The sequence below is a fragment of the Scyliorhinus canicula genome, chromosome 1, assembly GCF_902713615.1.
Source record: "Scyliorhinus canicula chromosome 1, sScyCan1.1, whole genome shotgun sequence".
In the NCBI taxonomy this organism is placed as follows: domain Eukaryota; kingdom Metazoa; phylum Chordata; class Chondrichthyes; order Carcharhiniformes; family Scyliorhinidae; genus Scyliorhinus; species Scyliorhinus canicula.
The window spans coordinates 8976560-9003568 of NC_052146.1; the positions used below are offsets into that span (position 1 = coordinate 8976560).

A 27009-nucleotide genomic window follows, 5' to 3' on the forward strand; every position below is an offset into this window, starting at 1 on the left:
CTGAAAAATTGCATATTGCTTAGGAGTGAGTCTTCAAGCTTACAAGAGGGAAACTGGCCGTAACCATTTCAGTGCACATTTTTGATGCATGTAGTGCCACAATAAATTGGTGGTCATCAATTCCAGCAATTCCGATGTAAATCTGTGTGGAGTCAGGATGAGTTAATGCAGTCTCGCATTGTTTTTCTCTGATGCCTATAATGGAGGATTTGCAAAAATAGATTTTTGTAGCATGCACTATTTTACCATCAACATGTTAACTAAATGGCAGCTTGATGGTGTATAAATGGCAGTGTGTCATGCAATATTTTTCATATACATTGAGTAATTGCAACTGATGGTGTGTAATTGAAGTTGTCCATTGCTTCAACAAAGTCAGATGTATGAAAAAAACATTTAAAGTCTCTATCAAATTGGTATTCCAGAAATCTCTTGAAAGGCTGTTTGGAGATTCAATGTGATATTTCCTAATATTTATTGTGATGCAGGGTCCTGCGTATCACCTGTACAAGATTGTTAGGATTTATGAGTTTTAAGTTTCCTCTGCCTTTGGTTTACAGCACAGAATATATTGCTTGGAAAGTTGTCAAAACAGCTGCTGCAAATCGGCAAACATAGCTCTTGTTTCCAAATCGCCAAACATAGCTCTTAGAGCAAGACTGGACGTTTTAGAAAGGATCTTGCAATAGTGAACTTTTTAGAAAGCAGCTTCTCTGTAATACAGTTATTGTTGGCTTGAATTTCTTCAAAGTTTTATATCTCAGCTCATTTGCTTGCAAACAACATCTCATAATGATGAGGATACCATGTTCAAACGTGTTACTCTATGCAAAATCCGCTGTGATAAATTACAACACGATGTATTTTTAAAAAGCATATTTTGTTTAGGTATTTCAGAACTTATAAATTTGCATTGAAGAGATTGTTCAGTAATTGATGCAAACCCAAAGTAATACTTAGCTATGGCCTCGGAAGACGCGTGTTAAATTAACCAATCTTATCCAGAACATTTGACTTTAGTGTTCCGGATAATCATGGGTTTTAATATTTGATCACTGTCATGGTTACTGCTAAAATGTGTAGAGGTTGGCAAGGCAGAATCAGGTTGGCTATAATGTCTTCCATGATTCAATCATTTTTCTGAGACCATTTAAATTTTAAAATAAATTTAGATAACCCAATTATTTATTTCCCAATTAAGGGGCAATTTAGCGTGGCCAATCCACCTACCCTGCACATCTTTGGGTTGTGGGAGTGAGACTCACACAGACACTGGGAGAATGTGCAAACTCCACATGGACAGTGACCCGGGGTCGTGATCAAACCGGGGTCCGCAGCGCCGTGAGGCAGCAGTGCCAACCACTGCGCCAGCGTGCCGCCTGAGACTATTTAAGTTTATACATGAAGAAATGTCACTTAGGCAGTGCATGTGAAATAGTATCCATGTAACCATCACTTTCAAAAGAAGCAGATGAGCGGAGGGGCATCTGTGCGGAGTCTGCACATCCTCCCTGTGTGTGTGCTCCGGTTTCCTCCCACATGCCAAAGATGTGCAGGTTAGGTGGGTTGGCCATGATAAATTGCCCTTAAAATTGCCCTTAGTGTTGGGTGGGGTTACTGGGTTATGGGGATAGGATGGAGGTGTTGACCTTGGGTAGGGTGCTCTTTCCAAGAGCCGATGCAGACTTGATGGGCCGAAAGGCCTACTTCTGCACTGTAAATTCTATGAAATGGGGGACACACCCCTACATTATGATTTAATAACTGCAAGAAAGAGTTCTTTGATTTATTTTCTTAATTACTTAATCTTTAATTTCTTCAGAAGGACCTTGCACTTAGACCACAAGAACGAAATGAAAAGTGGGAGAAGCAAGTCGGGAAGAAACCACGGCAGGTGGCAAATGGCATGCTGGCAGAGCCAAATGAAAATGGGCATGAGAATGGAAATACCTTTAACAGAGGACGAGATCAGGGAAGGGATCGAACAAAGAAGAAAGTTCCACTGAAGAACTCTACACAGGTCTGTGAAGTATACCTCTTTCACTTGTATATGTAACTATGAGATGGAACTGGTTTTGGCAACAGAGTTTGTATAAGGATATGGGATCTTCATCACAGGATTTTAATATACTTTTGTTTATACTTCTGAACTTGCATTTAATACAGTATATTATTCCCATTGTAATGAGGGACCAGCTCAGTACAAATATTAGCCAATTTTGCTTTGTTGTGTTCTGATTCCATCCCGTGAGATCCTGAGACATGCCTAATCCATTAAAAGTGATGCCATTGGTGACGTGTGAAAATTTGAACTGTTCCCAGATAAATCAGCCAAGTTTCAGTGGATGTGAATTGCCCATAATGACTTAGTAACCTGTGTTCAGTGACCATTGTAAGAGACATTTACATAAAGAAACTGCATTTTCTGAGATGGAATATAATAAGGCAAGGAACTCGAGGCAATGATTATCTTGCTTAAGCATTTGATATTTTTGAATTATAGCCAGTGCTGATTGTTGTTGTTGTTGCTGCTCTATGATTAAATGCTGTTTGATTTATACTTTTCTTTTGCTGTATTTTTCCTTTGGCAGAATATACTGTCCGCCTGATCCCCTATTTTAATGAAAATGTATTACTTCGATGGCAAAACATGGCTGTTTTAGCAGCTTCACATTCATTTCACAAATTTCTTTGTGTTAATTTGGGGCAGCATATGGCAGGAAATTGACGGAAAACCACACTGGAAGTGTAATGCACAAACCAGATAAGCAAATTATCAGAACTTCCTTGTCAACATATTCTTGTGAGCTTTAGAAGTTAGAGTAAACATTCAACTGGAGATTCCGAATCAAATCGCATTTACATCAAGATTTGAACTGACTTACTGAGTAGTTTATAATTGTTAAATACTATTAAGATACTAAGAGTGATGTAGGTTTAAGCAAGTACAAGACTCAATGTTTCAATCAAAATCTTGGCTTTGAGAACATGGTAAATTCTTGCTTTTCATGAACCGTAATATCAAGTCATGTTCTTCCCTGTGACCATTAAAGAGGAATAAGTGACATCCTTCTCCCTGAGCTCTAACAAGACAAATGAAGGCCTATCCAATGTGACAGCTCTTTAAAAATAATACAAGTTATACCTCTGCAGATACTTGACTTTAGTTTCAGCTAGATAGTATGCTGTGTAAAATGGCATATACTCAGAAGAGCACAACGCTGGCCAAGTGGCAATTTAGGCATGTGTAACAATTGTGTTAAATTCCAAACAGATTATTGGCTGAAGTTGATTGATTTGTTTATATTTTAAACAATGGGTATTGGAATGTGTATTGGATTAGTTTGGAATTTATATTCATTCCTATGAGGAACTACTTCAGCAGATCAATCACATTTATAGAATTAATCTGCTCTGGTTTTCACCTTAGTTTGCTTAGGTGCTTGTCTTGGTCCAGGAGACACACAATTTTATTAATTTGACAAGGCCTCTTTGTTTGACTTTTTTTTTTACTGATCTATAAATTAATCTGGCTTACATCTGTGTTGCAAATGAATCGTTTTTTTAGGTTCCACGATTTCAGTTAGCCTGTTTCTCAGCAAATGAAAACTTTTTAATTTGGCACTTTCAAATTTGTTGGGAAAACCATAGACAAGAAACAGTAAGGGAAGTGAATTTTTTTGGAGTTGCACAAAAAGAGAAAGGATTAGGTGAAAAGAGGGAAAATTGATATGATCAATAGGACAGAATAGAAATATAGAAAATAGGAGCAGGAGTAGGCCATTTGGCTCTTTGAGTCTGCTCCTTCATTCCATATGATCCTGGCAAGAATCTCTATGTCAATGACATACACCCGCTCTCCATAGTCTCACAATCTATTTACTTCTTAAATATGTTCAGTTACTTGGCCTCCACAGCTTTCTGTGGTAGAAAGTTCAACAGGTTCACCACCCTCGGAGTGAAGAGGTTATCAGCCCTGTCAGAATTTTATGCATTTCAATGAGATCCCCTCTCAGTCTTCTAAACTCCAGAGAACACAGGCCAAGGTGACCCTATCTCTTCTCGTTTGACAATTCTGCCATCTCCAGAATCAGTCTGGTGAACGCACGCCCTCTGTGGCAAGTATATCCCTTCTTGGGTAATGAGACCAAAACGGCACACACCGCTCCACGTGTGGTCTCACCACTTTCGAACAGTGGCAGCCGTGTGTACCATCTACAAGACGCATTGCAGTAACTCACAAAGGTTCCTTCGGCAGCACCTTCCAAACCCACGACCTCTACCGTTTGGGAACCCTTCCAAGTCACTCACCACCCTGGCTTGGAAATATGTCGCTGGGGCAAAATCCTGGCACTCCCTCCCTAACAGTGCAGTGGGTGTATCTACACCTGAAGGACTGCAGCGGTTCAAGAAGGCAACTCACCACCACTTTCTGAAGGATTCGCAATAAATGCTGGCCTAACAAGCGATGCCCACATCCCATAAATGAATAAAATAAATAAAAGAATTCTTTAACTCTCGGGTGGTTGAATTTTCATAGGTCCATCCTCGCCGTCTGCTCTCGAGCCATTCCTGTTATGGGCTCTCACTCTGGGTTTGGATCTGTCCATTGTTGGGTCCAGCACAGTTAAAATTGCCTCCCATGATGAGTCGGTGGGTGTCTAGGGCAGGGATTTCGGCCATTGTTTTTTTGATGAACTCTGCGTCGTCCCAGTTTAGGGGTGTATATATTTACCAAGACTACTGGGGCCCTTCCCAGGGTCCCGCTGACCATAATGAATCACCCTTCTTGGTCCGTCACTGTGCCCATTGCCGTGAATGAAACTACCCTGGTTACTAGTATGACCACCCCACCTTGCCCTAATGTCGAAGCATGCATGAAATGCTTGTCCCACCCAGCCCTTTCCTTACTCGCAGCCGGTTCTGTCCCCTTAGGGGTGTCTCCTTTAGGAAGGCTATGCCCACCCTCAGACTCTTGAGATGAGCGAGGACTCGCCTGACTCCCCCCAAAAAAATCAGAGCATCTTAAGTCAGTTCAGGTACTCTTAAAAACTGTGATCTTAGCTCAGTACAAACTAAAAATCAAAGCTAAGATACCTTGTGGTTGTATGGCTTTGTTGCACATTGATGCATTTACTGGTCTGGATTCTGGTTTATATTTCTTACTGTGAAGTTCAGTTGTAGAAATAAAACTTGCAGCATGGACATATGCAAATTATCCTTTCCATGGACTGCTGTGTACTTGATTGTTCCATGACATTTGATCTTTCAAGGTAACATACAGTGGAAACCAAGTGAGGGATCATTCCTTTTTGGCATAGCTCTTTTTGCATCTGAAGTAATGCACTGTTGCTGTAGAATGAGAGTGTGCTTTGGTATATTTTTGAGTAACTTGATATAGAAGTGGACATCTTCAGGAAGTGCTATTCTTTAAAGATTCTTTAGAAATGCACCAGTAATTGGTAAATCATGCCTGCTTCGTGAGTTTTATAATGCCAACTTGACTGTTTTTAAGCTTCAGTCTTTGGTAAGCAAAACAATTTGGTCCTTCGTGCCAAAGTGCTTTAATGCTGCTTTGTGTTCACTTCGAAAGTCTGACAGTGTGGTACAGGACAGTTGCCAAATACTTGGAAGTTATGTTGGTGTACAGGGTCACACTTGGGAGTTATGTTGAATTGTACACTTGACAGTATGTGATTATACAAGTTAAATAGACTAAACGCAGAGCAAGTATATTTCCTTCTTCACCTTTGCTCCATCACACACACACACAAAGTATTTCTAAAATGTTCAGTGCATTTTATGATGGCCAATCAGAGTTGTGAAATGTTCTAGTTTTTATTCATATTGAACCAGTTTTAAAATTCATTGAAGAATAACATTCCCATGTAGCAACGCTTAGTCATGTTTTAGTAATTTCGATCAATTTACTTTGTTGTGGCAAGGATTTTGAAATAAATATATGTCTAATATTTGTGGTTGAAAACTGAGAATTTAAACAGGTTTAAAAAGAAAAGCCACGCTTTTCCATCATTGGAGAAATGTGTATTGAAGCCATGATGATCAATGAAGTTATGCAGTTTATCATCTTGTCACAGGTCGCCATTGTGATACAGTTTGATTCTATTCACCATGTGGCACAGCAAGAGATGCCTGCGGAGGATATGCTTTTGGGAGGGAGATAGATGGTTTGGTTGACAGGTCAGCTAGTATCTCATTGGTAATGAAGATATTGGGAACACCAGCCACCCCACTGTCTCTTGGGATGGCAGGTAACAAAGCAAGGCGATATATGGGGGCGAAGTGATTAAGAACAGAAGTTTATGAAGCACATCCCTTGATTTGAACTTAGAATCTAAAATGCAGAAATTAACAAATCCACCAGATTGTGCTTTTGTATCTAAAAACACACACCAGATTTTACAGTTAGATGTAGCCTGAAAGGACAGTGAGGCAAAAACCAAGAAGTTGGGATTTTTGTTTATTCCAATGTTTTTGAAGAGAGAAGTGTGATTGAGCTATGTGCAATTTTCTTTGATCTCTCCATGGTCCCTTGCTTTCTCAGAAATAAAACAGCTTAATGATTTGTCCCTGATCTCAATGAGCATTTCTCAAAAGATTGGGAAATAACAAAGACGCAATATTCAATTCCAACCACAAGGCGTGCTATTGTTACACCCCTAGTGACGGTATCTTGTAATTAGATATTGAAAAGTGCGAGCACACATGCAGAATATCCAAAGACCATTTACAGAAGTAACTAGCTTGAAGTACTTGAAAATATCGACTTGTAACCCACTGGTGAATAATGTCTATCATGTAAGTGAAGGCCTCTTTTGTTGTTGTTGATTATGTGTGCACTTTTGTGTGTATTGTGGTAACTTTGATACAGTATTTCCATGTCAGGATGGCTTGCAAGGCCTCATCAATGACATTATGATGGAAACATAAATTTGTGCATGGAGTTGACAATCATATCAGTTCTCTCCCCTGTGCTGGTCAGACTCCTTTCACTTTTGAACCCTTCTTTAAAGATCTTTCACTTCCCATGATAAGGCAAGAAGGCAGTATATTATTGGTAGTACCTTTTGAACAGAGCAGCTTGAAGTCACAACAATGCCCTGGTTACTGCCGTATCTTCAATCCGAGACCAAAAGAAACATGGTCTCTGCTAGCATCCTCTCTATGACATTATGACAATGATAATTGTAAACTCAGATGTGTAAGTAAGTAAACCCAGATTTTGTTAGTCGATGGCACCCTGACATTTATGAAATGTAGGCATCATTTCATTCTAAATTATTTTACTTTACTTCAGAAATATACCCTTCTTGGCTCCCAGTAGCAGCTTAATTGGAAAATGTGGTTCAGAAGCACAGAAAAAGGAACCAAGGTTTGAACCCATGAATGTTGCGTTACCTGAACTCGTGTTGAGGTGTGGTAACAAAAATGTAACTTTTCTCTTTGTGGCTTTGTTCCTATTTAATGCCCATGTTTCATGCAGCACAATTGTGTGTATATGTGGTACGGGGAAGTTCAGGTTCGCCTGTAATTATTTGTAGGAATTAGCGACCAATATTTGCTCTTGACATTAAAAAGTCAATAATATGTCACTGGGTTAAGTGGCCAGTGGGATTACCATTCCCGTGGAACACTCCTGCTTTGAGAGATGTCAAGTGAAGACTAAAAATAAGTCATGAGGGATGTGTCTTTTTTTAAAGAATACAAGGTATTCTGGTTCTTTAAAAGGTGTTAGATAAGCTTTTATTAGAATAATACTGTTCAATATATGCAAATTGATTTGCAATTATGCAACGTTTCTCTGCTACTTCCTAGCACTTTCCTGATGACACAGGATGTATGTAAATCTACATAGGATTACATAAAACCAATGACACAGAAACAGGCTATTCAGCCTAGCCAGTCCATGCCAGTGCTTATGCTCTGCTTGCGTCCCCTTCCATCTTTCCTCATCAAAATCTACATAATAAGCCTTTTTTTCCTTCTCCCTCAAATGCTATTTTGCTTCTCTCTTCACTATACAGGAAACAAAATACATCCCAATAATAGTACCTCATGGTGGACAAAAGGGGAAGTCACATGGGATCAGAGAGCTGGGAACTTGGATACCGAACTGGCTTGGGTACAGAAGACAGAGGGTAGCAGTAGAAGAGTGTTTTTCTGAATGGAAGGCTGTGACTAACAGGTCTGTAGCTGGTCTGATTAGTAAGTTCGCACAAAAATTGGTGGAGTTGCAGATAGTGAGGAGGATTGTCCGATAATACAGCAGGATATAAACTGGTTGGAGTCATGGGCAGAGAAGTGGCAGATGGAGTTTAATATGGACAAGTGTGAGGTAATACACTTTAGAAGGTCCAATGCATGTAGGAATTACACAATAAACGGTAGAACTTTTGAAAATACTGACAGAGAGATCTGGGCATGCATGTCCACCGATCACTGAAAGTGGCAACGCATGTGGACAAGGTGGTCAAGAAGGCATATGGCATGCTGGCCTTCATTGGTCGGGACATTGAATATAAAAATTGGCAAGTAATGTTGCAGCTGTACAGGACCTTAGTTAGGGTTCATTTGGAATATTGATTTGGTTTGATTTATTGTCACGTACCGAAGTACAGTGGAAAGTATTTTTCTGCGGCCAAGGGAACATATACACTACGTACATAGTAGACAAAAAAAGAATCGACAGAGCACATTGACAAATGGTACGTCGACAAACAGTGATTGGTTACAGTGCGGAACAAGGGGCCAAACAAAGCAAATACATGAGCAAGAGCAGCATTGGACGTCTTGAATAGTGTTCTTACAGGGAACAGATCAGTCTGAGAGAGAGTCGTTGAGGAGTCGAGTAGCTATGGGGAAGAAGCTGTTCCTATACCTGGATGTGTGGGTCTTCAGACTTCTGCATCTTCGGCCTGATGGAAGCGTCTGGAAGAAGGCAAGGCCTGGGTGGGAGAGGTCTCTGATAATGCTGTCTGCCTTCCTGAGGCAGCGGGAGGTGTAGACAGAATCAATGTGGGGGTGGCAAGCTTGTGTGATGCGTTGGGCTGAGTTCACCACACTCTGCAGTTTCTTGCGATCTTGGACCAAACAGTTGCCATACCAGGCTGTGATGCGTCCGGATAGGATGCTTCTATGGCACATCTGTAGAAATTTGTGAAAGTCGATGCAGACATGCGGAATTTCTTTATCTTCTGTAGGAAGTAGAGATGTTGTTGGGCTTTCTTGACTGTTGCACAACGTGAGTGGATCAGGACAGAACATTGATGGTGACCCCCATAAACCTAAAGCTATCGACCATCTCTGCTTCGGAGCCATTAATGCAGATTGTTGGGGGGGGGGGGGGGGTGTACTGCGCTTCCTGAAGTCCATGATCAGTTCCTTGGTCTTTCCGAATATTGTGTACCGAACGCGACCAGAAGGATGTGGATGCTTTGGAGTGGGTACGGAAGCGGTTTACTAGGATGTTGCCTGGTATTGAGGGCATTAGCTATGAGGAGAGGTTAGATAAACTCGGTCTGTTCTCACTGGAACAACGGAGGTTGAGAGGCGACCTGATAGAGGTCTACAAGATTTGAGTGGCATGGACAGAGTGGAGTCAGATGCTCTTTCCTAGGGTAGGAGAGTCAAAAAGTTTAGAACAGATGTGCGAGGCAAGTTTGTTTTTTGCACAAGAGGGTGGTAAATATATGGAATATGCTGCCTGGTGGGGTGGTGAAGCAGGTATGATAGTGGCATTTAAGAGGCATCTAGACAAATTTATGAATAGGGTGGGAATGGAAGGATACGGACTCCATAAGTGCATACGGTTTAGGCAGGTACCATGGTTGGTGCAGGCTTGGAGGGCCAAAGGACCTGTTCATGTGCTGTATTTTTCTTTGTTCTAAATCTGGAGGTAGAGGGTCTGGAGGAACCTGGTGAAATTGCAATGATTAAGGAAGCAGTACTGAGAAAACTGGTGGAGCTACATGCTGACAGGTCTCTGGGTCAAAATGGACTTGGATTTAAACCTAGGATCTTAAAAGAGGTGGCTAATAAGGTAGTAGATGCATTGATATAAATTTTCCAAAATTCAGGAATTACGTGACGTGAGCACAGGAGGGGTTGAGGTTTTGCGTGTTCCGTCACTGCTTTAATCTTTATTTTTATCCTTGTGCATATCTCTTTTTTAAATGTCTTTTTCCAGTTAACATGGCTTTTACTATGTGCTGTGTCGTGTTGGTCAATGTTTCAACACTTGAGTCGAGACGATATGCTTTAATGGCGGCTGGGGAGTGTTGGGGTCAGACCTTGCCTTCCGGGTGCAGCTGCCTTTGAGAGGTTACCTGCCTTGACAATCCAGCTGATCTGAGAACGTTAATCATAGAATTTACAGTGCAGAAGGAGGCCATTGGGCCCATTGAGTCTACACCGGCTCTTGAAAGAACACTCTACTAAAGCCCAGTAACCCCACCTAACCGTTGGCCACTAAGAGGCAATTTAGCTTGGCCCATCCACCCAACCTGCACATCTTTGGACTGTGGGAGGAAACCAGAGCACCCGGAGGAAACCCACGCAGACACGGGGAGAAAGTGCAAACTCCACACAGGCAGTCACCCGAGGCTGGAATTGAAGCCGGGTCCCTGGAGCTGTGAGGCCCTTGAATTAACACCCCATTTAAGCCCAGTAAACCCACCATTGGACTGTGGATAGTGTGGACTGGAGGTGACCCCACAGACAGACATCTAGAGAGTTAGACAGGGTTGATCAGCAGCATCACACCACAGCACGTGGCTTAGAGCAAGCTGGTACAGTTAAACTGAGTTACTACAGTTAGATTAGCAGAGAGTCAAACTCATTTGAGAACTGTGTTAATAGTTCAATAAACACGTTGAACACATTTCAGAGTCTGGAGCATCCTTTAGTTAAGACTGCATTAGCACAAGGCGAAATCGCTAGCTTTGAAAGCAGACAAAGGCAGGCCAGCAGGACGGTTCAATTCCCGTACCAGCCTCCCCGAACAGGCGCCGGAATGTGGCGACTTTTCACAGTAACTTCATTTGAAGCCTACTTGTGACAATAAGCGATTTTCATTTCATTTCATTTCATTTCATTTCAAGTAGCAGCCGGTTATCCGAAGCAGCAGAACACAACAATCGGGAGAGAAACAGTTCTGTTTATAAATATGAGAAAAGCCAATTTTAAAATTTTCAAAAAAATAGGAGAGAAACAGTTAGTTGTCATCTGTGAGGTTCAGTTAAACTGTCTTCTGAGCAAAGGAATTGAAGTGCTATGACTAACATTTCAATAATGCAACTTACTTTATGGAAGCGCAGAAAAATAATTATTGGATGATGATGCCTTGCGCCCTCTCGACAATTTGAGAAATACTTACAAATAAATTCTTGTACAAAAGGAATTAAAAATAAGCTACTGCAAGTTGCCATTAATAGTGCTTTGTCCTAATGAGGAAGTGAGTGATCACAATTCAGAGAGCCATGCAATGATATTTTCAGTAGCTAAACTGTTCTCATCTCCTTGCCTGCCCCCTGTTTGATGTTATTTTTCTGCAACTTCTTTCCGTTCTGCTGTGCCAACTGGATGCAATGCATCCAATCTTCTGTCGGTTACAAATTGAAATTGGCTGCTGAAAGAAAAGTTTCATGCAGCTGGTCGATCTGTCTTTTGGTTCCATGCCCAATCAGTCACCCTTGACTTGCTACATCACTGTCAATCTTAAGTGAGAGCAGAAAAGTTGGAGAGGGGGCGGCTCCGTCACATCGTAAGATCTATTGAAACCAGTTGCTCCTTTCAAGCTGGAAGGCCTCTGATTCAAGAGCCTACCCCACCTTCCTTAATTGGACGGTGAGCTGACCCCCAGGACAATCCCCTACTCCACTCCTTCCCATCAAAATATGTTTCGCTATCCTTTCTTTCCTGACCCATTTTAACTGCAGCAGCCAGATGGGGGGCTTGAATATTGTCCATCAATTGTTGTGTGGCCTTTCCATGGCTGACAGCTGTCAGTTCTGCTGACAAATCTGATCCCACAAGGGATCCACTCCTGTCATTGGGCGTGCCGTCTTCAGGACATGGGGTATAAAACCTGTTGAACTGGATACAGCACTTTAATATATCCTTAGGACAAAGAGCAGAACTGCATTCCAAGTAGTTATTTTGTTGGACGGTTTTCCGAATCATGTTTTTCAAAGTTAGTTTTGTTCTTTCCACAGTACTGCTGTATCGTGGAGGATAGGCTCAGTGGAATTTCTGTTTCAGATCATTACGTTCTGCATTACCTGAGCGGTGAAATTAGTTCCCATGATATGGGGGAGACCCCATTTAGTGAACACCCGGTGTACCAGCACATTGGCTGATACTTTTGTTGTTTGTCCTAGCAGAGAATGCTTCAATCCATTTATTAAAGGTATAAATCATTTTCTATTATAAATTTAGAATACCCAATTCATTTTTTCCAATTAAGGGGCAACTTAGCGTGGCCGATCCACCATCTGCACATCTTTGGGTAGTGGGGGCGAAACCCATACAAACATGGGGAGAATATGCAAACTCCACACGGACAGTGGCCCAGGGCCGGGATTGAATCTGGGATCTCGGCGTCATGAGGCAGGAGTGCCAACCACTGCGCCATCATGTTGCCACTAAAGGTATCAATAATGACCAAAATGTAACCCCCCTTACATAGTGGCAAGGGGCCCACATAGTTTATTTGAAAATTTGTCCATGGCCCAATTACCCGCCTGTTGTGTCTCAGTTCTCCTTTCTCAGCATAGTGGTCTGGATTATTTTGAGCACAAATCAGACAACTCTCCACATAATGCTTTACATTTCCATCTACTTCGGGCCACCAACATAAACTTTTAATTCTTTCCGTAGTTGTATTCACACCTTGGTATCCCTGTACTCCGTGACAATAATTGATTACCTGGTTCCGATCCTGGGACGACACCACATATCTGCCATTGTTAAGGTTGAGACCGTCTTCTATCTCTGTTAGCTTTCCATTTGTTAAAGATGTTGGAAACTCTCCATCATTGATTAGTTTCAAATGCTCATCTGCCTCGACAACATTTTTTAAGGCTGGGGATGCGCGGTGGCCCGTGCCTTCCAGGCCTTTGTGACTCAAGCTTTCCCCATTTTCTTTTCACACAAACGGTCCCTTGGGATCATTTGCTGTCAAGACCTGACATGTGCTGTTCGCCTTCGTAACTGGGATTGTCTGTGAGAAAGATAGGTGTGCTGGTTCGCTTAACTGGGACGCAGAATTGGAGCATTAGTGTCCACAGGAGGTTAGCAAATGACTTGTAAAGTTCTCCTTTCCTTTGCCTGCTCTTATTCAGGCCATCAACCGGGTATCCCACAGCCGTTACTATGGCCGTTTTCCTCGAGTGTTCCCTAGGTCTGGTAAGACTGAGCGAACAACTGAACCTAAACACATCAACAAGACTTCCTCTCCATATCTGTATCTAAACCGTGGAGAGCCCTTCATTGATGGCTGTAATTTAAAACCTTGTGAAGAACTGCCAATGATTCATACACCGGGTTTTTCTTCTTACTTTTTCTGCTAACTGGCCCACTGTATTTGGCATGCCATACTCCATGTCCCTGGTCTGTGTTGTTGTGATGGGGTTCATGGGAATCGGTTGCGGAGCGGTGGGGCTGGGATGTTCAGCCCAAGGAAGAGAGGAGCCAGGCCTCTCAACTTCCTCCTGATCACTGTACTCTTGTACGGCTTCACGCAGTTCACCCCAATCTACCGCACCTTCCTCCTTATTCTTTGATTCTACAGCTCCAAAGGTGCACATCAAATCTGTCCAGATCTAGAATTGCGACTTTAGCTTATCTATCTAATGCTGACATCTGTGGTCAGTGGTTTGATGTTGAAAGGTTTTCATTTGATACAATGCCTTTACCGTTGCTTGTAAATTAACACATCTCAACTTTTTAACTCTCTCTGCGTTGAGCTTCGTTCACTAACAGCTCGCTCCTTTTCCTGGTAAACGGTCTCCGTTTCCACCTGGAAATTGCTTATATATACCAATTCATCGGATTCTTTTGCACCTCTAAGTAAATGTGATTTTACAGCTTTCAACTCTTGTTTTAAATTTTCTATCTCTGTTTCTTTATCATGTTGTAAATTTATTTTAACTCTCGCATGCAACTAAGCATTGCTATAGCTGTCTCACATTTAAACGCATGTTTTCTTAACTCTGAGTGGGCCTCTTCCCACTGTCTCTGTCTGACGGGTCCCAGATCCTTAAATCTTTCCCACTTGGGCCATTTATGGTTTAGATCAGTGTTTGTCAAACTTTTTTTTCCGGGACCCACTTTTGTCAACAGGCCAACCTTCAGGACCCATGCCGGCTGACCTTCGAAATCCACGTCCTGTTTGCTTCCCCAGTTTTTCCTGAGTCTAGGCAATGGTTGGGATACTAAAGCTTCCTTTCCCCAGACAAGGGGGAGAAAGAAAATCATCTAGTTTTCCTGTTCTTAATCACTAACTAGTAGCCCCTGGTGCGTTGAACTTATGTCAACATTGAGTGAGGACAGGATAATTGAGCTAACGGACCCCCAGAATGTGAAGTACCTGAATTTAAAACCGACAATACTGGAAATAGTCAAGAGATCAGGCAGCACTTGATGGCTATGATGGAAGGCCATTGATCTGAAAAGTTTAGCCATTTATTTTTTATCACTGAACTTGAAAACACTGCTCAAAGCTAAAATGAAGGGTAAGAGAAAGTAAAGGCACATTCTTATTCAGTCATTCTGACTCCCCTTTCTCAGCGATAAAGGTCTTCCATATTCAAAGTGTTGAAACCACTGAGAGTTATGTTAGCTGTCTGAGTTGTGTGATTGAATACATTCGCCTTCACGGCACTTGAAATCAGCACAAGAGGGCAAGCATTTAATTAAAATAGAGAGAGAAGGGAATGACAGGTGCTGTGGTCAGTGGTGTGAAGGGATTTAAAACATGTGCAGAATCACAGAACAGTCTGAATCCCATTTGTAGATCTTTCTAAACAGTTCCAATGCTCAATTGTATTCAGCAATTAAAACAGAATTTCGGATAGGACCATATAAATTTGCCTCCGAGCCAATGTGGGGCTGGTTTAGCTCACTTGGCTAAATCGCTGGCTTTTAAAGCAGTCCAAGCGGGCCAGCAGCACGGTTCAATTCCCGTACCAGCCTCCCCGGACAGGCGCCGGAATGTGGCGACTAGGGGCTTTTCACAGTAACTTCATTGCAGCCTACCCGTGACAATAAGCGATTTTCATTTTTCATGTGCAATTTCATCTCGATCATTTAATGAGAGTTGGTGACTCACTCCCTTAATCAATAGGCAAGTAAATCGATCAACTACGATAGTTATGATCTTTCCAATCCTGTCCTTCAAATCAGAAGTTGCCTCCCTTTGACAATTTGGTAGGTTAATCAAATGCCACCTTAAACACCCTTCACTCATCAGCGGCCGGCTTTATCACATTTCCGGACAGAAATGCTGAACACCAATTAGGGAAGGATTTTAAGCTATGAATCCCCATTCTGTTCTCACCTTTCGTGGTTGACACATGGTCACTTGCCCTGAGTTGCATTCACTTGATCGTGATCTTCCTGATAATGTATGTCCATCAGTTCCCATGTCCCCAAAATCAATTACAGTGCCCTGAAATTACTACTTCAAAATAATTAAAGGAGCAAAATTGATCAAAATGAATCTGGTTCAATAAGCCAGAATTCCTAACTGTGAAATCTGTCCTCATTGTTTAAGGAGAGGACTGAATTGACATTTTAAGTGGGATTTTCCCTGCAGGCTTTTGAATGCTGCTGTTGGGAAACTCTGCATTAGCAGTAAGGAGCAGCAATTCGATCCTGTCTCCGCAACCCAATTAATTTTTTCCAATTAAGGGGTAATTTAGCATGGCCAATCCACCTAGCCTGCACATTTTTGGGGTGTGGGGGCGAAACCTACGCAAACACGGGGAGAATGTGCAAACTCCACACGGACAGTGACCCAGAGCCGGGATTGAACCTGGGACCTCGGCGCTGTGAGGCAGCAGGGCTAACCCACTGCACCACCGTACTGCCCTCCCGCAACCCTTCTGACACCTGCCCACGATCCCAACTCAGCCAGTTCTTAGAACTCAGTTAATCAACACAATAATTGACTGTTTTGGGGGGTCGGGGAAGAGAGGAGAGTGTCTCTCCTTAATCCTTTTAAACATCTTTCCAGATACCTGTGTCATTAACCTCCTCTCTGGTCTGTCCTTGTCTACTTACTTGAGATTTGCTAAACACCCCTCAAGGCTGATTATTGGACCTTAACTTTGCTTATTAACCATTAGTTACTTTACACTTTTGCTCGAACAATTTGTCTGCAACGTCGGTAGTTCGAACATGCCCTCAGAATTAATTGCCTATCCAGTCCTTTGTTTATATGCTCCCTTCACCCAGTTAATTCTGGCCATAACGTGGGGCTACTGCCCTCTTATTTCAGGATCAGGTTGGGCTATTGAGATGTTTATCTCCAGACTGGAACAGTTACTGTAAAGTTAAACCTGTCTCATCTGGGGTGGCAATATGTTGCCGCCCTCTGCTGACATGAACTGACGACACAGAAAAATTGATACTGCAAGTTTGATTTACTTTCTTTTTCTTCTTTATAAATTTAGAGTACCCAATTCTTTTTTTTCCAATTAACGGGCGATTTTTAAAGGATGGCAAATTCACCTGTGCTGCACATCTTTTTGGGTTGTGGGGGTGAGACCCACGCTGACATGGGGTGAATGTGCAAACTCCACAATGATAGTGACCCAGGGCCAGGATTGAACCCAGGTCCTCGCTGCTGTGAGGCAGCAGTGCTAACCACTGCACCACAGTGCTGCCCCTGGTTTACATTTAAATGCAGCACGGTAGCATAGTGGTTAGCACAGTTTCTTCACAGCTCCAGGGTCCCAGGTTCGATTCCCAGCTGGGTCACTGTCTGTGCGGAGTCTGCACGTTTTCCCCGTGTCCGCGTGGGTTTCCTCCGGGTGCTCTGGTTTCCTCCCACAGTCCAAAGATGTGCGGGTTAGGTGTATTGGCCATGCTATTGCCCTTAGTGTCCAAAAACATTAAGTGGGGGTTGCTGAGTTTCGGGGATGGGGTAGATACGTGGGCGTGAGTGGGGTGCTCTTTGTAAGGGCCGGTGCAGACTCGATGGGCTGGGTGGCCTCCTTCTGCACTGTAAATTCTATGATTCTATTCTATGATTCAACTCCCTAAGAGTTCTTATTTTAAAAGTTGCATAAGTTTCAAGACTTGCAACTTGAACAAAAATACTATTCGCTAGAGAGAACTTGACCAGTCTCACTCTGGACGGTGTGTGTTGTGAACTTCCAAACTCGGGGATCCTGTCCTGCGAATGTTAATCCCAGGGTTATTGCCATTGAATCTCTGAAGTCCCTGTTATTATATAAGGGTTTATCTTGTAGCTTATAGTTCATTCATATGAACAATCCAGTAATATAAAGGCATCATTGACCCTTGAGAGAATTTTATTCTCACTCTTCCAAAACAAAGAGTCCTCAGTGTAATGTCCAGTTACAAGATATTGTTTTGTTTGTTCCCACAAGATTAATTCTGCAGAGGCAGATTTTCACACTGAGGGCAAATCTGTTGCCCTCTTTTACCATCATGCCTCATAGCACAATGTTGGCCATTGTCCTCTTTTACCATCATGCCTCACGGTACAATGTTAGCCATCTTTCCTACTCAGCAGCAACTTGTCAGGGAGGACAACAGGGAAACAATTGTCGGAATATCTTTCTGTATTGTTTTGGATCATGTTGCACACTTAGGAAGCAAAAATCCCTTTGTAAGATGTGTGATGAAATCCATAGTTTGCAGCTGTCTGTACTGACTCTGGTTTGAAAGTCTGTACTTTTGAGACAGTCCCTGACTGAAAAAGAAGCCAATACTTGAGATTTGTGGAAAATTTTGTGGGGGGTGGCATGGTGGGTAACCCTTGATTTCAGGCTGGGACATCAGATTTCTGAAAAATCAATATGTGGCCTCCGGTTGCAAAGGAAATGGAAGCTGATTGGGGGCTAAAATCATGAAGCTGAGTTGTAAAACTTCAGGCAGTGGTCTGGACAGTACAGACATGCTGTGGAGAGCTGTGTGTGGTGAGACAGCTGAGAAAGAAAGTTGTGGTACAACTGGAAAAGATGATGAAAAAGACTGGCTCTCTGAGCAAATCTGAGATGAATCTGGGACTGTGTTCCTTTTGGTAGAAATTGTACCTGTGGAGTTTGGGTGGAATTAAGTCAGTGACAGATGCTCAACTCTTGATAAATAAAGGCACTAAAATTCTACCCATGGAAGACTGAATTTTGAGGAACCTTTTGGCGGAGATTAATGCTACATATGATAAAGGGACAAGTTAATAAATTTGAGAGATCTATTTTTGTTTATTTGCTATTTAAAATGTAGTTTATGGTTTCTATTGAATACAGTTTGCTTGTTCATTCTTGTTAAATTTGTGTTGATTTCTGTTTTTTTAGAGTAAAATTCTCAATAAGTGGAATTTTTTCCCATTAGTTTCTTTTGTTGGGGCCATTTGGGAAGTTTGGTTCATTTATGTTATTGGTTTCCACAGGCATCACAACAGATCAAAGTCGCTTGACCACCAAAATCTGGACACAAATGTCAGTGCTAGAACAAATTTTGTTTTGAGTCTCTTTCTCAGCTGAGATTGTGATAGAAGGGAAATTGGAGTACAAGTAAAATTGTGTTGCTGTCATGTACAATTAAACGACATTGACAGTGAACTGGCAGGAAATCATGGACACTCTTACCTGAGCATTGTGGCTGAGCAGGTGGAACCTAAAATCATTGTAATAAATACATTTGTATTTCCAGCAACTAAATTAAAGCTTCTAATTCTGTCTCCTGTCATGGTTTATTCCATATGTTGCTTTAAAAACTGTTAAAATCTGATTCTCTCGCTGTAGCAGAAGGGTTTTACTAACTCTTGCCAAAATACTGTTCAAACTCTTCCACCATGCCCCTACTCCCCCACACTCACTTATTCACTTCATTTGTGACCAACACTTCTGGTTGGCTTTATGCAGTTCTGGACTTTTTTGTATGATTTTGAAAAAAACTCATACTGGCTTTTGATATGTTGTTTGTCATCCTGTGAACTCTCATTTCATTGTTCTTTAAGTCTGTTTTGGGCTTTTCCATCTGGGTGCTGCCATGGTCATCTGAACAATATATTACTTAGTTCCCCTCTATTCCACCGAAGAAATTATTTCCTTTAGTTTAATGTTTAGTATTTTTTTTTTTGTTATAAATTTAGATTAGCCAATTATTTTTTCCAATTAAGGGGCAATTTAGCGTGGCCAATTCACCTACTCTGCACATTTTTGGGTTGTGGGGGTGAAACCCACGCAGACACGGGGAGAATGTGCAAACTCCACACAGACAGTGACCCAGAGCCGGGATCGAACCTGGGACCTCAGCGCCGTGAGGCGGTTGTGCTAACCACTAGGCCACCGTGCTGCCCATTGTTTAGTATTTTTTAAGCCTCATTGTAACTAAACTCAATTTCCTTGCACAACTATGAGTACAAGAGTATTTGATGCTCTGAATCTGCAAATTGTTTTCAGTGCAAATAGAAAAGGTGATGTAGGAAGTGAAAGAAGACCTTGGCCTTTGTAACTTTATTCTGTCTTCCAGTGTTAAGACTCCTGTTCAATCGACTAATAATAATCTTTTTATTGTCACAAGTAGGCTTACATTAACACTGCAATGAAGTTACTGTGCAAAGCCCTTAGTCGTCACATTCCGGCGCCTGTTCGGGTACACAGAGGGAGAATTCTGAATTCTCAGCTGGTACAGGAATTGAACCCGCGCTGCTAGCCTCATTCAGCATCACAAACCAGCTATCTAGACTAGTGATCAATCTGCTTGCTTTCCTCCTAGGTCGCTTCTCTATATATTTTAAAAGCCAATAGCCTTAACAAAAGTTTCAAACTAGGTTTCAAGGACAAAAAGGGAATTGCTTGGCATAGTCACATTGACATAGCTCTTTTCCAAAGCAGCATGTTTATGTTGACCAGCTCACTCTGAAGTATGCTGGATGAGAACCAGTGTGTGAGCATTTGTTTTGAACTACTGGGGTAGGTGCAATGCTTCAGCTGCACAAAGCCCGGTTCAGACCACTGTGAACAGTTCGGGGCACCACATTAAGAAGAAATACATTGTCCTAGGAGGGAGTGCACCATAGGTTTACCAGAATGATACCTGGACTTCATGTGTTAAATTGCAAAGATAGATTATACAAACTCTGATTGTAAACAATGGAATTTGGAAGATTATGGGTGATTTAATCTATTTTTTTTAGATATTAAAGGGAATGGAGAAGGTAGATTTGGAGATGCTATTTACACTAGTCGGGGTGTCTGGGACTAGAGGGCATAGTTTAAAAACTTAAAGTCAGAGCTTGTAAGATTAGGAAACAACTCTACACAGACAATGATAAAAATTTGGAACTCTCTTCCTTAATGGCAATTGATGGTAGATTGTTCATTTCATATTGAGATTGATACATTGTTTTGTTAACCAAATGTCTTGAGGAGTACAGGGCAAAGGAGTTAGATCGTATATCAGCCATGATCTCACTGAATGGTAGAATAGGCTTGAGGGGCTAAATGGCCTCCTGTTTCTATGTTTCTCAAAGTTTTCTTTTTTTTAAATTTGGAGTATCCAATTTTTTTTTCCAATTGAGGGGCAATTTAGTGTGGCCAATCCATCTACCCTGCACATCTTTTGGTTGTGGGGGCTAGGACCCACGCAGATATGGAGAGAATGTGCAAACTCCACACGGACAGAGTTCCGGGGCCGGGATCGAACCTGGGTCCTCGGCGCTGTGAGGCTGCAGTGCTAACCACGCATCACTGGGCCACCCATTTTTCAAAGTTTTCTTTTGGTTTCCCCAAGCTGTTAATAAACTGAAGGATGTCCTGTCCTTTCAGAACCACAATGCTGTTAAATCATTTTTCTTTAAGAAAAGGCATGTTAACTCTTCAAAAACTAAATTCTCTTGCAAGTATTAAAGTGGAGAGGAGAGCTTTTTTATGTACAACTATTTGTGAAGGTAATTTTCCGGATAATGACCATTAACGGAGTGAATATTTTATCATTACAACATTGACACGATATTGCAGTTCTGCCACTCGGAATATCACACAGAACTGAATTCAAGATGCCTTGATTTGAAAGGTAAATTGTGTTGAATTGCTTCTCTATCACTTCATCTCTTGCATTATTGAAACAAAATACACTTCAGACATCTCTCGTTTGCAAGCTGCATTCATATTTTATTATTTCAGGCCATTTTTGCAAAAGAATTTAAGTGTACACTTAATGCACAGAGACTGACTATAGTTTTACGTGCTCTTTATGGCAGCATGGTGGCACTGTGATTAACACTGCTGCCTCGCAGTGCTAGGGGTCTGGATTCAATTCCTGCCTAGGGTGGAGTATGTACACTTTCCCCGTGTCTGTGTGGGTTTCCTCCCACAGTCCAAAGATGTGCAGGTTAGGTGGATTGGCCTTGATACCTAGCTCCTTAGTGTCCAAAAAATTAAGTGGGCTTATTGATATGGGGTAGGGTGGGTCGGGGGCCGAGGTAGAGTGCTCTTTGGAAGGATCACGATCTAATGCAACCTCGCGAGACATCGCGATGTCAATCCCGCCCATTGTGGGTAGGATCAGTTTCTGGCAAATCTGCATATTAGAGTGCAACAGCTCGACTCTCCAATAAGTGTTCCTGAGATCTAACCAAGGCGTAGGATCTAACTCCCTCACATTGGAGACTTCAGGCGAGTGACGATCAGTACTGGTCTCCACAAACGGTGACCAGATGAAACGGCACTCATAGGGGTCTCCCAGGAGATTGGTGGCCCCCAAGTTCATGTCGTCTGGGCAGAGTGCTACCCTGGTACTGCTTGTGTCAGCCTGGCACCTTGGCAGGGCCATCCTGGCACCCTGGCAGTGACACCTGTGTGCAAGCCTGGCATTGCCACAATGACACTGCCAGCTGACAGGCATTGCCAGGGTGACGGGTTGGCAATGCCAAGGTGTGAAGCTGGCATTTTTTGCGTGGAGGTGATTGGGCTCGGGTGTGCCCTTTGAGGGTGTGGGAGGGGAATCTCTGTATCCTGATGCATGAATTGGGGCTTGGGCAGGGGGTTCAGGGTTGTCCCGATCTTTCACTGCACTGAGGAGTTCCGGCAAGCGGAGCCCCTCCGTGCAGGAAACGGGGCTAAGTACATCCTTGTCGGGGAGTACCCCGCTGAGGCCCCCCATCTACCTGGATGGGCGCTACATAGCAGGGTTTTTCTCGGCGCTCCGGGTTGTCTCATGAGGAGAGATTATGAGGAGCAACTGGGCCTGCATTCTCTCCCATTTCCACTGTGCAGGTCTTGCACATCAATATGAAAGATAGCTATACACAGCAGCTATTAAATGGTCTCTGAGCCGACTATATTGCACCATCCCTCCAGATCATTGTAGCACTGAAAGAAGACCAAAGTTATATGTGCTTGGTGTTTCAAATCCAAGCAAATGGTGATCAACATAAAATAGGCACTGGATAGAGCAATACAGCAATAGAGAAAAATTACAAAACTCTTGAGATACAAAGGAATCTCTGTATCCTGATGCATGAATCACAAAAGGTTAGTGTGCAGGTGCAGCAAGTGATTAGGAAGGCAAATGGAATGTTTATTGCAAAAGGAACGGAAGTTGGAAAGTTCTACTACAATTGTGCAGAGCGTAGGTGAGACCACATCTGGAGTACTGTATAGGCCTCCTTACTTAAGAAAGGATATAATTGCATTAGAAGCAGTTCTCTTAACTGATTCCTGGGTTGAAAAAGTGATCTGATGTGGACATGTTGGGCAATTCCCGTACCAGCCTCCCAGAACAGGTGCCGGAATGTGGCGACTAGGAGCTTTTCACAGTAACTTAATTGAAGCCTACTCGTGACAATAAGCATTTTTCATTTTTTTTCATTTCATTTAAGACGGATAGAGAGTTATTAATCTCAGTGGGCCGTTAGTCTGAAATTATTTTACCCAGAGAGCAGTGAAGGCATTGTGAATGTTTCAAAGGTTGAGTTAGATAGATTCTTGATCAACAAGGGAGTCAAAGGGTATAAAAGGCAGACAGGAAAGTCGAGCTCCATGCATAGTCAGATCAGCCATGATCTTATCAAATGATGGAGCAGGTTCGAGGGACGAATTGGGATTTTTACAGTAACTTCATTGCAGGTCACTGTCCGTGTGGAGTTTGCACATTTTCCCCATGTCTGCGTGGGTCTCAGCCCCACAACCCAAAGATGTGTAGGGTAGGTGGATTGGCCACGCTCAATTGCCCCATAATTGGGGGGGGGGAAATAATTGGGTACTCTAAATTTATTTTCAAAAAAATACATGAAAGACAATCAAAAAGAGAACAAACAGGAAATCCCATCACAAATAAATAGCACCCTACCGCCCCATCTTCCCTGCTGTTTTCCCTCTGCCCATCCTACCTGCCCTGTTTTTACCCCCTATAACTACCCCCGCAGACTTCTGCTTCCTAAATTGATGGGCCAGCATCCTGCTCGTCTCTTCCCATATTCATACAATGCCCCCCTGGCCCTCCGTTACTGTCCCACTGATTTCCCCATGGACACCAACCCAAACTCCATCTGGAGCTTCTGCCGCTCCTTCAACAACCTTGCCTCCAGGGTCTCCGAGTGCCTCCTGTGTACCTGCAAATTCTTCTCCACAATACTAGCCATCTCTGCCCGCCCTGTCCTATCCCTATGCACCCGGATCGATATAAACTCCCCCTGACCACTGCCATAAGCGCCTCCCAGAGCATGGCGACCGAATCCTCTCCTGGTCCATTTAGCTCCACATGGCCCCGAATGGCAGCCGTCACCCGCTTGCACAATTCCACGTCTAATCTCCAATATAGGCAATCCCTCCCCGGTCCACTTGCAAGTCTACAATCGCCGAATACCCAGAGTCCACCACCCCCGCCAGCAGAGTCTTATCCACCAGTAATCGACATGCGAGTACACCCTGTGTATGGGGGAGAACTACGAAAATTTGTTCGCCCTTGGCCTCCCAAACTTCCATGGATCCCCCCCCCCCCCCCCGATGTGCTCCATGAACCCCGAAATTATTAATAATCTTAATGCAAGGATATATAATGAGAATTGAACCAAACTGAATTTAATATAAAATGTCACATTCATGAAAATGTATAGATTAATTTTGATTAACTTCAGGAAAATTCCACATTTTTACATGTTTCGGTCACACTTAATTCTGTGCTTTTTTTTGCCAACTGTCACCAGGCCAGATATTTGGCAGTTAATTGTTACTGCCTTTACCAACGTGGGGAAGTCTAGTATCAACTGATTCTGTCAAGCTGTACAAGAAAGCTCAAATGTGGTTGAGAGAGGGGAGAGATGTTTCCATAGCAGCCTGGCATAGCGTGCCCATCAAAACACTAAAATATTGCTACGGAGAGGATCAACTTCCCTGTAGAAAGCTCTGACATTCTACTAATTGACTGGGATTGTATTTAGGTATTTGGCAGAATACTTTAAATTGTTATCATTGTGCCAATAATGATGATGTGGATTTGGAAGGCATTGAGCTGCAGCACTCAAACATTAAATAAGTGGTATTTTGTTCCTGGAACTGTTATGAATAGAAATTAGTTATTTTCAGCTTAATCTTGTTCCAGCCATGATATTTTGGTAGTGGTTGGTTCATTATCTTGCAGCACTTATCTCAAGATTCAATACATTCATAGGGACGATTTGACTAGGGCATAAAATTGTTCTATGTATCTGATTAGGAATGCCATTGTTGAATGTTTAAATTTCTTTCTTGTTTGATTGTTGAAACATGGCTCCTCTAGTGGTGTCCCTGTGCCATTCCATTCCTTTCAGCTTAAAATAAGTAGTTGGCCTTATTCCAGGTCTCCACCTCGGCTGCTATTCTACTGGCAACTTTGTGTATGATTTCAGCGTGACCTTAGGTGACTTCCTCTGCTGAAGAATGGGATAGTGCTTGGTTTCCATTTAGCACCTTTGCCCCATTACTTCCTACTCTAACAACGTAACTGGAGCAGAGTGGTGAGTAGTGGGTGTAACTCCATGCTGATATTATCACTCAGTACAGCAGATGCACAAGGTCAATTTGCTACTCGTGTAGCATCTCATGCTGTATGCTACTGTGCAGCTGCGTCAAATTTCTTCATCTTTGGTGCTAACTTGTGAATAACTGACAGAGTCAACTGGATTGTTTGGGTTTGGATGTATTGGGTAAATTCTGTAAGAATAGTGTCAGAATTCTGTCGGATAAGGGCATGGTTCAGTAGACACTGTAGTCTGATCTGATGATTAAATGTTATGTTCAGGCCTAAATATTTCATGCAGATTAAATTATGCAAAAACTAACGAGTGAGTCACTGGGGTTTTATTTCTTGATGATTTCACATTTATAGTCTTTCACATTGATTGTCTTTAGTCGCTTTGTCTGTGTAATCAATTTCCTGAATGTGTGCCCAGCAGAACATTGTGTATATACATGCAACATTTGCACATACTAAATTACTGACATGGGGTTTGAATATGGATAAATATAATGTGCATGCTCATTCAGAATACTCGGTCATTCTTAACCAATCTCATCATGTTCACGCTGCTGTTTATTTGCTCACAAAACAGCAGAATGAAAAGTTGGATTGGTAAGGAAAGAAGAGAACCGGACACCCAAACCAGATTGTCTCCCAGCACAGTGGTTGGCACTATTGTTTCACAGCGCCTTGACCCGGGCTTGATTACTGCTTTGGGTCACTATCTGTGCGGAGTCTACACGTTCTCCCCATGCCTGCGTGGGTTTCCTCCGGGTTCTCTGCTTTTACTCCCACAAGTCCCGAAAGACATGCTTGTTAGGTGAATTGGACATTCTGAATTCTCCCTCTGTGTACCCTAACAGGTGCCGGAGTGTGGCGACTAGGGGATTTTCACAGTAACTTCACTGCAGTGTTAATGTGTAAGCCTACTTGTGACAAAAATTTATTTATTTTTTCTCTTTTATAAATTTAGAATACCCAATTCATTTTTCCAATTAAGGGGTAATTTAGCATGGCCCATCCACCTAACCTGCACATCTTTGGGTTGTGGGGGCAAAGCCCACACAAACACGGGGAGAATGTGCAAACTCCACATGGACAGTGACCCAGAGCCGCGATCGAACCTGGGACCTCGGCATCTAGAGGCTGCAGTGCTACCACTGCGCTACCGTGCTGTCCTACTTGTGACAATAATAAAGATTATTATTATTCATTCCCATCCATACTTATTCCAGCAGAAATCATAGGATCAGAAGTGGGAGACTGTCATTCATCACCCCACCTTACTTCCTACCCTCAGCAAAGCCTATTGTAAAGCCAATGTAGAGCCTCAGGCTAGAAATCAAATGCAGCAGCTTTTGACCTATGTGTCTTAGTACACACCAGAAAGTGATGATTTCCAGTATTCTTCGCAAAAACATTCCCATTGTCATTCCTGTCAGAAAACATCCATCTAGTTGTCATGACTGCTGGGGTGGTTCAGTAAATAACCTTGATTTTAATTTTTCCCTCACAATCTGTGTGTAAGCATGTCTATAACCACAGGAGGTTTGGATTGTTATAAGATTGCTATTCAGTCTTGTAGTTCAAATGGCTTTTTGCTTTGCTCCTGTGGCTTGACATCACGTGAAACTCTTGATTGCATTACTACCGTGTAATATACTCCAAACCAGCAATTAGATGTAGACACGGTGGGTAATTTTCCTGGCCATGGGATCAATAATTCACACATGAAAATCAAAACTGCTGATTCATGTGGATGAAATAACACAATGCTCAGTTTTCCAAAATTAG

At 42.4% G+C, this 27009-nt stretch overlaps 1 protein-coding gene across 13 annotated transcripts in view; it reads left to right on the forward strand.

The window, feature by feature from the left end:
• The window catches only part of fbrsl1 (fibrosin-like 1), a 1082194-nt gene that overhangs the window by 343983 nt on the left and 711202 nt on the right, over positions 1–27009 (forward strand). For 12 of the 13 annotated variants that reach the window (XM_038805641.1, XM_038805908.1, XM_038805978.1 and 9 more), the window contains one exon: positions 1823–2020. In XM_038805641.1, coding sequence (XP_038661569.1) covers positions 1823–2020 — 198 coding nt within the window. The remainder of the gene's footprint in view (positions 1–1822; positions 2021–27009) is intronic. The other variant, XM_038805817.1, reaches the window with a different exon arrangement.